The 13,003-nt window shown below is 41.4% G+C and overlaps 1 protein-coding gene across 1 annotated transcript in view; it reads right to left on the reverse strand.

Annotated features, from left to right (window-relative positions):
* The window catches only part of LOC126473776 (vesicular integral-membrane protein VIP36), a 91,557-nt gene extending 79,858 nt beyond the window's left edge, over positions 1-11,699 (reverse strand). Inside the window, exons 1-2 of the mRNA XM_050101042.1 lie at positions 11,242-11,699; positions 11,051-11,166 (exon numbers count right to left, since the gene is read on the reverse strand). Coding sequence (XP_049956999.1) covers positions 11,051-11,166; positions 11,242-11,374 — 249 coding nt within the window. The 5' untranslated portion in view covers positions 11,375-11,699. The remainder of the gene's footprint in view (positions 1-11,050; positions 11,167-11,241) is intronic.
* Positions 11,700-13,003: the final 1,304 nt, after the last annotated feature.

Consider the following 13,003-nt stretch of genomic DNA (forward strand, 5'->3'; position numbering starts at 1 on the left):
ATACCTCAAAAAGATAGAAATGTTAATGACCACAAAGTCATCTAAAGAACAGGAACACTGACTTAGATCCTGACACCCAAGTGGTTGGTTGCATTAAAAGAGGGAGAAAGGGACCAAACTACGAGGTCATCGGTCTCTTGTTCTGAATTAAAGAATGCCACAAGTGTGAGAAGAGAACCCCTGAGACTAACAACTCAAAACAGAATGAAAGGAAAAATCAGAAGAACGATGAAGGGCAACAAACATGTAAATGAACAAAAGAGGGCACGAAAACCACATAAATGCAATAAATGGGATGAAGAGATTAAAACAACAAAGCAGGTTACCATGGCTGGTCGACCATGAGAATAAAAAAGGAGAAGCCAGCCACTCCGCAACACATTAAAACTCCACCCTAGAAGCAATAAGATGGAGGACACAGAGCGACAAAGGACATGCGCTAGATCAAACGATAAAACCCACACTAACAAATAAAACGTAGAACTAAATCAGCCAATGAGGCGTTGTCAGATGAAATTAGCGGCAACGAGTCCGGTAACCCAAGATTTCTTCATTGGCCAGCCAAAGTGGGACAGTGCACCTGAATATGGTCCACTGTTAACCGGGCGCCACACCGACATTCAGGCAGGTCTACACGGCGCAGGAGGTAACCGCGGGTCGCCCAAGCGTGGCCAATGCAGAGCCGGCAGAGGGCAACTGATTCCCTGCGAGAGGCCCGTGTGGAAGACTTCCACACATTCGTAGTCTCCTTAATGACATGGAGTTTGTTGTGTGTACTGTTACGCCATTCTGTCTCCCAAAGCCGAAAAACCCTATGGCGTAAGTCAGAACGCAGGTCAAGTTCAGAGATACCCATCTCCAGAAGCGGTTTCAGTGTAGCCTGTTTGGCCAGCCTGTTGGCAAGTTCATTGTCTGGGATGCCGACGTATCCTGAGGTCCAGACAAACACCACAAAACGATGGGACCGGCCCAGGGCATACATGGACTCCTGGACAGACGCTACCACAGGGTGGCGAGGGTAGCACTGGGCGATAGCTTGTAGGCTGCTCAAGGAGTCAGTACACACAAGAAATGATTCCTCAGGGCATGAATCAACACACTGAAGTGCACGAGAGATGGCCACCAGCTCTGCAGTGAATACACTGCAACCATCAGGCAAGGAACGCTGTTCAAAATGGCCTCTGTGGACGGAGGCGAAGCCAACATGACCATCGGCCATCGAGCCGTCTGTGTAAACCACTTCACAGCCTTAGAACATGTCAAGAATTGAGAGGAAGTGTCAGCAGAGAGTGGCAGGAGTAACTGAATCCTTAGGGTCATGCAAAAGGTCCAAACAAATCTACAGTCTAGGTGTACACACCATGGAGGTATATGCAGACGGACCTGGATGAGAGGTGGTAAAGGGAAGGACTCCAGTTCAGACAGAACGGATCACACGCGAACCGCAATCGTTAGCCCTGACCTGGGACACCAGTGCGGGAGACGGACTGCCATGGGTGGAAAAAGGAGACGGTAATTCGGATGCTCAGGAGAACTACGAATGTGTTCAACGTAACTGGCGAGCAGTTGTGAACGTCGGATCTGCAATGGAGGGACTCCCGCCTCCATAAGGACACTGGTCAACGGACTTGTTCTAAAAGCTCACGTCACTAGGTGAACGCCACAGTGGTTCACTGGGTCAAGTACACGCAATGCTGAGAGTGCCGCCAAACCATAAATAAGGATCCCATAGTCAAAGCGGGATTGAACAAGGGCTTTGTAGAGCTGCAGCAGTGTAGAGCAATCTGCACCCTAGGTGGTGTTGCTAAGGCAGTGGAGGGCGTTGAGGTGCTGCCAGCACTTCCCCTTAAGCTGACGAAGGTGAGGTAGCCAAGTCAATCGGGAGTCGAAAACCAGTCTAAGAATCGGTATGTCTCCACTACAGTGAGTGGATCATCATGAAGGTAAATTTATGGTTCCAGATGAACAGTACGATGCTAACAGAAGTGCATGACACACGACTTAGTGGCCGACAACTGGAAGCCGTGGGTGACAGCCCATAACTGCGCCTTATGGATGGCTCCCTGTAGGCACCGCTCGGCAACACCAGTACTGGGGGAGCAGTACAAAATGCAGCAGTCGTCTGCATACAGAGAGGGTGAGACTGACGGCCCTACAGCTCCTGCTAGACCGTTAATGGTTACACTCAATACAAGCCCTGCGGGACCCCATTCTCCTGGATATGGGGGAAACTATGGGAGGCACCAACTCGGACACGGAAAGTACGGAACAACAGAAAATTCTGGATAAAAATAGGGAGCAGGCCTTGGAGACCCCACCCATATAATGTAGCAAGTATATGATGTCGCCAGGTGCTGTGATACACTTTGCGTAGATCAAAAAAGACTGCAACAAGGTGTTGGCTTCACACAAGTGACACAATGAGGGAAGTTATTTCACAACAGCATGACCGCAAAGTTGCAAAACAGTTTTCACTGTTTTCAATGGTCATTGCCGGCACAACTCCTCTGACTCTTGTGGCTATTCTCTCAATACTATCCTTCCTGGTATGCTAAAATGATACAAAAGATGCAATCAAATCAAACACATTTTGTACTTTCAACAATTAAGATGATACATACAGTATCAAAAGCAAAATCACATGCACATTTACATAAAACATATAAACACAGAATTAAACATTTGTAGATGTACCTTATTGTGGGACAGTGTATCTAGAGGATCATATAGACACCTTTCCCAGCTGCACACCTCAGTGGTGCTACAGAAGAATGCTGAAGATTAGATGGGTACATCACATAACTAATGAGGAGGTATTGAATAGAATTGGGGAGAAGAGGAGCTTGTGGCACAACTTGACTAGAAGAAGAGATCGGTTGGTAGGACATGTTCTGAGACATCGAGGGATCACCAATTTAGTATTGGAGGGCAGCGCGGGGGATAAAAATCATAGAGGGAGACCAAGAGATGAATACACTAAGCAGATTCAGAAGGATGTAGGCTGCAGTAGGTACTGGGAGATGAAGAAGCTTGCACAGGATAGAGTAGCATGGAGTGCTGCATCAAACCAGTCTCAGGACTGAAGACCACAACAACAACATACATACTTTGTTTCATTCCATTTTTACAATAAGAAGCTATCATTAGACATTTACTTTTTCTCAACAGCAATACAAAAAAGAGAACCTTCATTTGTTTTGTTACTGCATTTTTTAAAAATTACTCGCTGAAAAATTGTAGAACATATCGCACAACAGCCAAAGAGTAAGGGTCCATGTATTTCTCGTCTACTGTCCACCAGTGAAAACAATAACAAGCCAACAGCCCTTCAAAGAGTCGTGTTTTGTGCATGCACCTCTTCTACTGCACATGCATGAACTCACAGCAGAATAGAATGGTTCCTTATTTCTCTCTAGCGGATAAACCATCTGCTAAAACCGCAGCTTCACTCTTTCTTGTACACCTGAGGTGTTCCGGAATATCAGCTTTACAAATGCTTTGCATCCCCTGTAAAGAGTCACTTAGTCATTTGCCTGTTCAAAATCCGAGTTCTGCTGCTGATACAGATCATCTAGAGAAGACAATACATCCTCAGCTGACTAATCAGAAAAGGGTATAACCAAGCTAGAAAACCTCCAGCACAGAAACACCATGTATCTTGGACTCTCAATTTTGTGGGGGATGGGGGATCAAGAACAGCACCAGGGCAACAATAACAGCTCAAAAAACTTCAATCAGGGAAACATTATTAACACTCTCTGTACCAGGCCTATTTTATGCACCCGTCCCTAGAAACCGGGCAATTTTACCAATATTAAAAAAATTACTGCATCAAATCTACTGTTTGGATTGTGGCAAATTTGGTACCATCTTGAAGCTGCACATTTCTACTTTAATTCTGAGTGAAAGAAACTACTTTACAATGCACAGCTTTAAGGTACAGTTATAGAAATCACTTAGATGTTTTAAGAATTTAGAAAAAGTCATACGAATAAGGGAATACAATTGTGATTTATTTTTAACCAAAATTGTGGCACTACATTACATGTTTCTGATAGTATACAGTATTACATATAAATTTCACACAGAATCATATTGTTTTTTAGTGTGGAAAATTTTAAAGCAAGGTTCCAGGCAGAGTGCAACGCCACACTGTTCACATTCGTATCGTGTCTCTTTGCGAGAAGCCTTGCCACTCTGTTTCTTGCTCCTGGAACTGCACACGTGACACACACGAGCAGCATACTTCTTAGTAGTTGCAGGTATGTGCTGCAAAAAATGTCTCTTTGTTAGCCGACCTACAGTTCCTTCATTTCTTGGAATGAATTCAAGTGTGTCGTCTTCAACAAGCTGAACTGCAAGCACTGTTATAAAGTCTGTTATTGTAATTTTCTTCCTGTGCACTGCATTGTACAGCCAAAATGCATTTGATACTCCCATAAGCAGCAAATGGAAATATAATTTTCGCCACCATTTCACAGTTCTGTGCTGGAACGGATTGTACTGCAGGCGTTGGTCTCCAATATCCACTCCAATTTTATTGAGGTTGTAATCAAGTACCTGAAGTGGTTTCAATACTACAGACCCATTTCTCTTAGTATGCGTACCAAATGTTGCTTGATGCCTTGTAGACAATGTATACACATCTCTCTTATCTTTCCACTTCATTGCCAATACATTATCTTTACGCCGAAAAGACATTTCGCCCTTTTTCAGCTTAGCAGATACTAAATCTTTAGGCAATCCTTTCCTGGATTTGTTCACAGTACCAACAGCTCCAGTGCCTTTCTCTGCCAGTTGCTGAAATAGCTCTGGACTGGAATAAAATCGATCTAAATACACAGTGTGGCCTTTGTTCAGCAAGCTGCTGTCAGACAACAATCGCAAAATAACCGCAGACGAAGAATTGTCAACAATATGCTTACCAGCATAAACTTCAAAATTTACAACATAGCCACTACTGGCTTCAGCAACAGCATATACTTTCAGTCCATACTTATGAGGCTTATTTTGCATGTAAACACGGAAACTCACACGACCTCGAAATGGGCAAATTCCTTCATCAATTGTCACTTTTTCTGAGGGACGATATGCCTGGATACATCGCTCCTTCAAATTATTATAATATGGCAAAACTTTGTAAAGTGGATGAAATCCATCTTCGCCTGGTTTTTTCTGATTTGAATTGTCAACAAGATGCAAGCATGACAGTATCTGAGTGAAACGCAAACGGCTCATGACATGGGGACAAAAGTTACAACTAAGAACAGGATTAGTGCTCCAATGGTCCGCAATTTTTGGCTTTTTCGAAACACACATGTGGAAAATAATACCCAAGAAACGCCTCATCTCACTTATAGTCACTGGCTTCCACGAACTCAAAACTGAATGGGGCTTCAGATTATTTCCTCTTCTTTTCTTCTGTATTGTCTGTGATGCATACAAATTTGTCTGTCTCTTGAGTTCATTTACGTCACTGTCAGTAAGGAACACTTTACTGCAATCCAGTACAGAACTCGACTCATCAATATCCACTAGTATCTGCCTGGGTGTCGTGTTGACAGGCAGAGGTCGGTAGGTGTCAACTGCAGTCCACTCACTGTCTTTCGGATACGGCACAGCTGCTGGATTTGAAGCAACACCTTCAACATCATTCTCGTCTTCATCTGAAGACAAACTGTCATCAATCTCGTCTTCTAAAAAGAATATCACATTATGTGTAACTACATACATCGTTTACACATGTTCAACAGATATGTGCGTACTGCACAATTACGTGGAAAATTCGGAAATACGTACCTTCAAACACACCATTGCATTCAGAATCGTCTGAATCACTCTCTACATTATCCAGAGTGTCGCTATGATTGATCAAATCCGCAATTTCTGCGTCTGATAAACCGCGCCGAAACATGATGACAAACAACTGAATGATATACAGACTGAGAACGCAAAGATAAGTTTTAACATGAATTACAGCGCTGCCGTGACATCTATGGACGCATTTTGTTAATAAACATCTGAAAAACGTATAGCGCTGGCCAAACCCGTAGAAATAACGTTGCAGTGTTTTGAATGAAATTAAATGTAGCGGCCCGTAAATTTTACGGGCTTGGTGATTTTCGCGCGATCCCAGGCCCGTAAATTTTACGGGCTTGGCGCTTAGAGTGTTAATCAGACATTTTATTACTCCTTGTTTCAAACAATCATGACAGTGCTCCGGTGTGCCCCAGCCTGGAGAGGTGTACCTTTAGCAGGTTGCCTCACAGCTATGGTCTGCTCAGCCAGAGCAGCAGTGTTAGCAGCACCTCACAATGCAGATGGGGAAGAGCTATCCACGACGTAGTGCACTGAGGCACTCGGAATTGCGCCGATGACCCACTGCAGCGGAACTGGCTTTCGGTCACAATGCCCGCACATGCAAGCAGCATGCGAACAGTATCGGCCTTTGCCCGCCCAAGCTAGACAAGTGAATAGCTGCAGTGCCCTGGGCCCGAACTGTAGGCCATCAAGATAGGAGGCTGCAGCGGGTCCACAGATCGGAAGGTGCTCAGTCAGCAGCTAGGCCAGCTCTTAGCAGAACTAGAGTCAGAGTGGCAGCTTGCAGACTGATGTCACCTTGCTGTTGGTATAGCTCTTCACTCTTAGATGGTGGCTGCCAGACTGCATACGCCTATCTAAAAATTAGAGGTATTCACACAGACTTTGCTATCCCCCGTTGTGCAACAGTTTTGATTTCTAAAATGTAACACTTAACAGTGCCCTGTCTTAGCCATATGGCAGTCAGGGCACTGATACCACAGAGGCCCTGCCTTCTGTTACGCCATCGCTATTACACCTCTGGTCTGAGGTAATCGCTCAGAGCTGTGGAGCTGCTGCTTCAACAGGTCAGGCTTGTTGCAATTCTGTTGTCTAGCCCCATTCTGTTTCCCTTCCATGGGCTCCCTACATAACCAAGGGCAGCATTTGAATGTTAATCAACTAACCGAGTAAAATAATGCCACTCTCCATTACAGAAGATCGCAATCATTATGGAGAGGATTAAGGGCCGAACAATAATAGGCATAATGACAGACAAGCGCCAGCCTGGCCATCGGAGTTAAACTAAATAAAGTTTTCATGTCACTCAAATTGAAACTGCAGTTAAAAAGTCGGTACTTTTCATTATTAATATGCACCGTGATACAGATTATGATCTAAGAGGTGATAATGTGAGAGTGTTAAGTGATTACTGAAGATGTGCTAATGTCACGTCATCAACATTAACGTTCCCAGTATTAATTATGGTGGACTTTTAAACAGCAGGAGTCAGATCAAAGCACTATTCAATAAACTGCCTCTACAGTTAAGTTAGTCTGCACATATCCTATCTTTTCTTGTGAGTGTCATACCATCAGTGATGCGGGAACTAGTAGCAAGCTTGTTAAGAATAAAAAATACTTGAAGTTTTACATTGAGAGCAAAGAGTGTGAGCGAAGTTTCCTGGTAATTCAACTGTTATCCGTTTGGTGTACCTTAGGGACACACTGGATGACAGCGAATAAATGTAAAGTGGATTCTGCTGTGAATAAGTTATATACATCCAGAAAAGGAATGAGGAAAGAATGGTTGCATTTATAGGATGGATAAATCAGAAAGAGATTAGTGCAATGTGTGTGAATTTATACTGTTTTAATGTGGATAAGGCGAGAGCTGCACCCCATCTATGTGGTAACGAGTACGTTAGAGAAGAAGGCAACTAGAAGGAAGAAAATACAGAAACTCTTTTTTGTCAGATTTGCAATAAATTCAAGAAATATCTTACAAAAATTGTTGTAGGTAGGTTCATGGGGCAACTTTTACAGCAGAAATGATTACAAAGGTAGGAGAAACATACAAGGATGTTACAGAGGTCAGAAGGGTGAAAGAAGATGACATCGGGTGGTGTAGCATTGGTTGTCAGTGTGACAAGCTCTTATTTGAAGGCTTGACTTGAGAAAGCCATAGTCACACCTGAATACTCGAAGTATCAAGGCTTAAGTGGAACCTGAGAGAGGTTACTGGTATGGTCTTTGTAGAATTTCGTGTTGAAACCAATTTTCTGACCACAAATGCCAGGGTTGTATGGAATTTTGTGCTTTGTGTAGATAAAGCATTGATTATGGATGTGGGTATACTGTTGTTTGATGTGGACCAAGGATGAGAGACTATAAACATGTTCTCTGCTGACAAAGGCTCTGCCACTGTGTTGTGTACATGGGAGATTGATTGGCTTTCACTGCTTTAGAATACTTACACATGCCAAACTATACCTCATTATCCTATTCCTTACATCAAGATTGAGATGCAGACAATCTAAAACCCGCAAATCCCTTCACAAGGTCCTACAACTGCCGTTCACCCCTCAGGACCCACATACCACTACTTTCCACCTACAACTTAAAATAAAAACAAACGTCCCAAGTATTCCATTGCAGCAGGCTTGACAGCTCCAATCAAACTATCTCAGCCCTCTACTTGTTTTAAAAATAAAAACTGGCCTTTGTTTCATTTGTTCCACACACACTTTGCCTTTTACTTTAAGGCATCTTTAGTGGAATCTAGAAAAACACGTGTTCTGCTTTTTATACAAATAAGTGATTACTTACAGTTATTCAAGTTTTTTGCAGGCATCCTCTTCCTCACATCTGGTCACATCTGGAGGTCGCACTACAACTTAACTTATGAAACATAAGCACATTTTTATGCAACCATTGAGAGGCAAGAAAAAGAGAATAAATTTCTAGTGCCAAATTGAAACCATTCTTTTTTAAAGAGTATGTGACAAATCACGAGACTGTGAGGCACAGCTTAAATAGCTGCAAGTTAAACTGTAATGAGCTGCTGTTACGTTTATAATCTTGTCTGTCACAAATATGTGGCAGTTTTTTTTCTGTACATATTACAAGTTTGTTGTTAAAGCTGGGACCTAAAGGCACAGGTCAAAATAAATTAATGATCTTGGTTGTCAAAATATTTACCCGTTTCTTCCACATGTGCTACAATTTCGGAGGTTGTGGTACAGTGACCTGAAGATATGACAATTTTCCTTCGTCTCTCATTTTAAAACATGTTTACTGCTCTCTGACTGACTCTGTATAACCCACTGCTGCCACATTCCCTTTCCTATGTCAATTCTAGTGTGGAATTGCAATTCTCTGCCTTGAGTCACGACATCATGAGTTTATAATGTGAAGCATGTAAGTGGCTTGTTATTAAATGTTGTATGTGGTTGTCTTAGTAACTGGTGCAATCTATTCTTTTTATTCCGAATTTGTCACTATTTCTGAGTGTGTGTTTAGGCAGGAACCTAAGAGCACATCTGCAAGAGAACCAAGCATGAATCACATTTATAATCTTAATTCTCAGAAACTGAACTTTACCAGCTAGACTTCCAAAATGGAAATTAGATACCAATTTGACTGGCAACTCTTTAATCAGGACAGAATTTGTTTTAATAGATTAATGGAGGGAACCAGTGTAAGAGATATGCAATAGATGACAATATATAAAGCACCCAATGAGCTACAAAAGAGTACATACGAGTAACTTAGCTTCACTGTGAACATGAAAACCAAAGTGGTAGTACAAGCTGTACCTGGACTATGGTATATATGTTCTGAGATCACTTCTCCTGCCTCGGACATATGCCCACCACATGACATTTCTGATAGGATATCGAAAACAGAATCTTATTACTTCCACTGTTTATTTCTTACAAGGATCTTTGTACTTCTATGAACCTGCTGATGTAGAGCCTACCAAACAGTTATCTTAATCCTACGCCATTATTGCAAAACCTAAGACTCTTTACTACAAATTACATCAACAAACTAGTCACAGGCTCACATTGATTAACTGTATCCATCTCACAAAGCAAACTGAACTTAATCAACAAACCCTCCTTCAAGAGGACAAACAAAAATCCAAATACCTGGGCTGCAACAGCAGGAAATTGCAAACTCGGGTGCTTAACCACCAATGCTTGAATTGATACCTTCAAACAAGATCGCAGAAGACAAAGTGAGGCACACATAACAAAAAATTTGTCAAACACACACACACACACAAAATTAGTGACAATGAATGAACAAGTTTTATACCAGGATCTTTTTTCCCAGATGGCTACACAGGACTGTTTGAAAATACAAACGCACTGACAGAACCCTGTAACAACTCACAATAAATGGTTTGTAGCTACCTGACGTTCAGGGTGTAATGAAGTGGAATCGTGGCATAGGTAGGTTAAGGGGTGGAACTGTAATCACTGCAAAGCTTCTATGAATGAGCAACAAAACATTCTGATGGTGTCAATCGTCTTTTTACTAACTGGCGTGGTTTCACGATTAGGTGTAAGCCTTTCAAAAAGTTGAGGGACTGTAAAAGTAGAGTTCAAAGCTGCTACATTGTGGGCTGATGTAAATTTGTTCATTTGTAAACCCAGAAGACTAAGCTGTTGTTTAAACTTCTATATTATTCTGTAAGCTATCCGTAACAGAAAAAGAGTAATACATTAACTTCATTTTAATACAAACCATACTGTATGTGCATGAACACAGTCATACTGGACCCATAAAATACAGGCTACATTCAACTCAATACTGACCATGAGCTTCCACCATATCTGCTATTGTTCTGTCTTGTTTAAAAACCACTATATTGGTACTGGTCAAATGAAGAAAGTAAAACAGTCTTCTCTTAATATGTTAGAATTAATCTCATAAAAAGATGATGCTGCTGATCGCGTCACAAACTCAACCTCACTATTAATAAACGGTCTGGGATGTGCAACAACGCCATCAAAGAAACGAATGCGATTATTGTAACTAAAATGTATGTAGCTAAATGAAATATTCTGCATAATGCACTGCCAATTTATTGTGATACCTAACAGTTGTGCCCAAACGATCACCATTAATTACAGTCTAATATTTTATGACAATGGTTGTCAAGCGCCGTACTTACGTCCCCAAGGTGTATGTATTTATCAAGCATGCAAAACAGTTACTGTATTTTCGCCAAATAAACTTACCACAGTGTTCCATAATAATCCCTGCTTGCTCTGCTGATCTGGTGTTAGCCTGACATAGTTATTCGTCACCATTGTATTGCCCGAAAAATCCCAGTAAGGTATAGTCATTCCAGAACCTGTCGTGCAAACGCTTGATTAAATTACAATTCAAAAACCAAGATATAATCGCATTTATATATTAATTTGTTCACCTTGGTAAGGTTTTATAAGCGAATGTTCTCTCTTCATATAGTCCTGTGTATTCCATTCTGCCGTTATACCACAGCTGAATAGGAGTAAAAAACTAAAAGTTAACACGTATTTCGAAGCACTCTCTATACTCATGGTATTCACTAAACTTTTATTCAGCTTCAACGGCAGATACACATTAAAACCAGTAAAATGTCATGTGAAAAGAATTAGTCTTTATAAAAATCCAGCAGAATACTTCTACACAGCGCAGTTCTAAAACACACGATGCAGAAGACTACACGTTGTGAAACACTTTTTTTTTTTTTTTACTGCTATCGAAAAATATGTCAAAAGCCCGTAATAATAACAATGTCGCAACACACAATCAAAATTATATAAAAAGAAAGTAAAAAAATATGCAAGTTCAGTATATCCAACGCGCACTGTACTCGACCTAGCAGTGACAATGACAAAGATCTTCGATCTTTTCTTCTGTGTACATGGCACAGTCCAAAGATGAACTTCACACTTCACAGATTTATGAGCATGGAGGTATAAGGATCCATGTTTATGAGTGAGACGGCATATCATCACTGGAAACCAGACACCGATCGACGTTGGCAGCATATCTGAACGATTCGCACTTGATGGAACGGAATAGGACGTTCCAACATTCCATTGCATTTCTAATTAGTGGCATCAATGCAGTGCATCAACGAATCAGAACGGAATGGGAAGTCAAAGTCAAGGTTTCTCGGGGGAACGACAAGTCAATGTAAAGGTTTGTTTAGGTAGTATACTAAAGTGATTAACTTTAGGGGAGAGTGGGGCACTCTGAACCACAGAGCACAATGAATCAGGTAGCTTAATTTCAGTGTAAGGTGGTAAATTATTTTTTCCTCTGTGCATATGTTGTCAGCACTGCTCTATCGACTGTCATTTGTTTTCTGCAGGATCTAGTTCCCGCCATTAGTGTTGTACTGGTGATGTGTTAGTTTCACGATAGTGAAGTAATTTTTGGAGACGTAGATAGATTGAATTTTGTTCAATCCTTTGTCACCAGATTTTAGAGAAAGTATGTCATTGTAACAATATCAATACTGTATTTTAATGATATAGATATTCAAATATTAACAATGTTCATACATAACCTCATATGAGCTTTGTTTGAAATATGTACTGTTGGGGCACACTGAACCAAGCTCTCCCGGGGCACAATGAGCCATGGTTTGTTGTGCCCCAGGGTAGTCCATTGTGCCCCAGGAATATTTTAACTTTGCAATACAAGCACTCTGTACGTTATTTCCTTAGCATGGGTAAATACATATGTGTAGATATTTAAGGCATTGAAATTACAGACGTTCAGCAGTCCTGTTTTATACTATCAAGTTTGAAGATGGTTTGTTTGTGCTGCAGAAGGACGGACAGAGTTAAAACTGACCATGATGTTATGCAAGAAGCTGTACAGGATGTTCTTAATAAGGGTAGGCAGTTCCCCAAGCAGCTAAATCTCATTCAATACCTTACCCTACTCTTCGACAATATGTTCAAAACATTAAATGAGGTTCCAGTGAATGATTGACACCAAACTATGAAAATCGAAAGGTATTTTCTGTGGAGCAGGAGAAAGAATTAGTGGAGTATTTGTTGCATTCTTCTAAGATATGCTTTGGTGTTGACACTAAAACATGCAGGCACTTAGCAAGTAAGCTGGCTGTGAAAACTCCTCAGAACTGGACAGAGGGAATGACTGGTGTAGACTGGTTCTATGGGTTCATGAAA

Source organism: Schistocerca serialis, chromosome 4 (genome assembly GCF_023864345.2).
Source record: "Schistocerca serialis cubense isolate TAMUIC-IGC-003099 chromosome 4, iqSchSeri2.2, whole genome shotgun sequence".
In the NCBI taxonomy this organism is placed as follows: Eukaryota; Metazoa; Arthropoda; class Insecta; order Orthoptera; family Acrididae; genus Schistocerca; species Schistocerca serialis.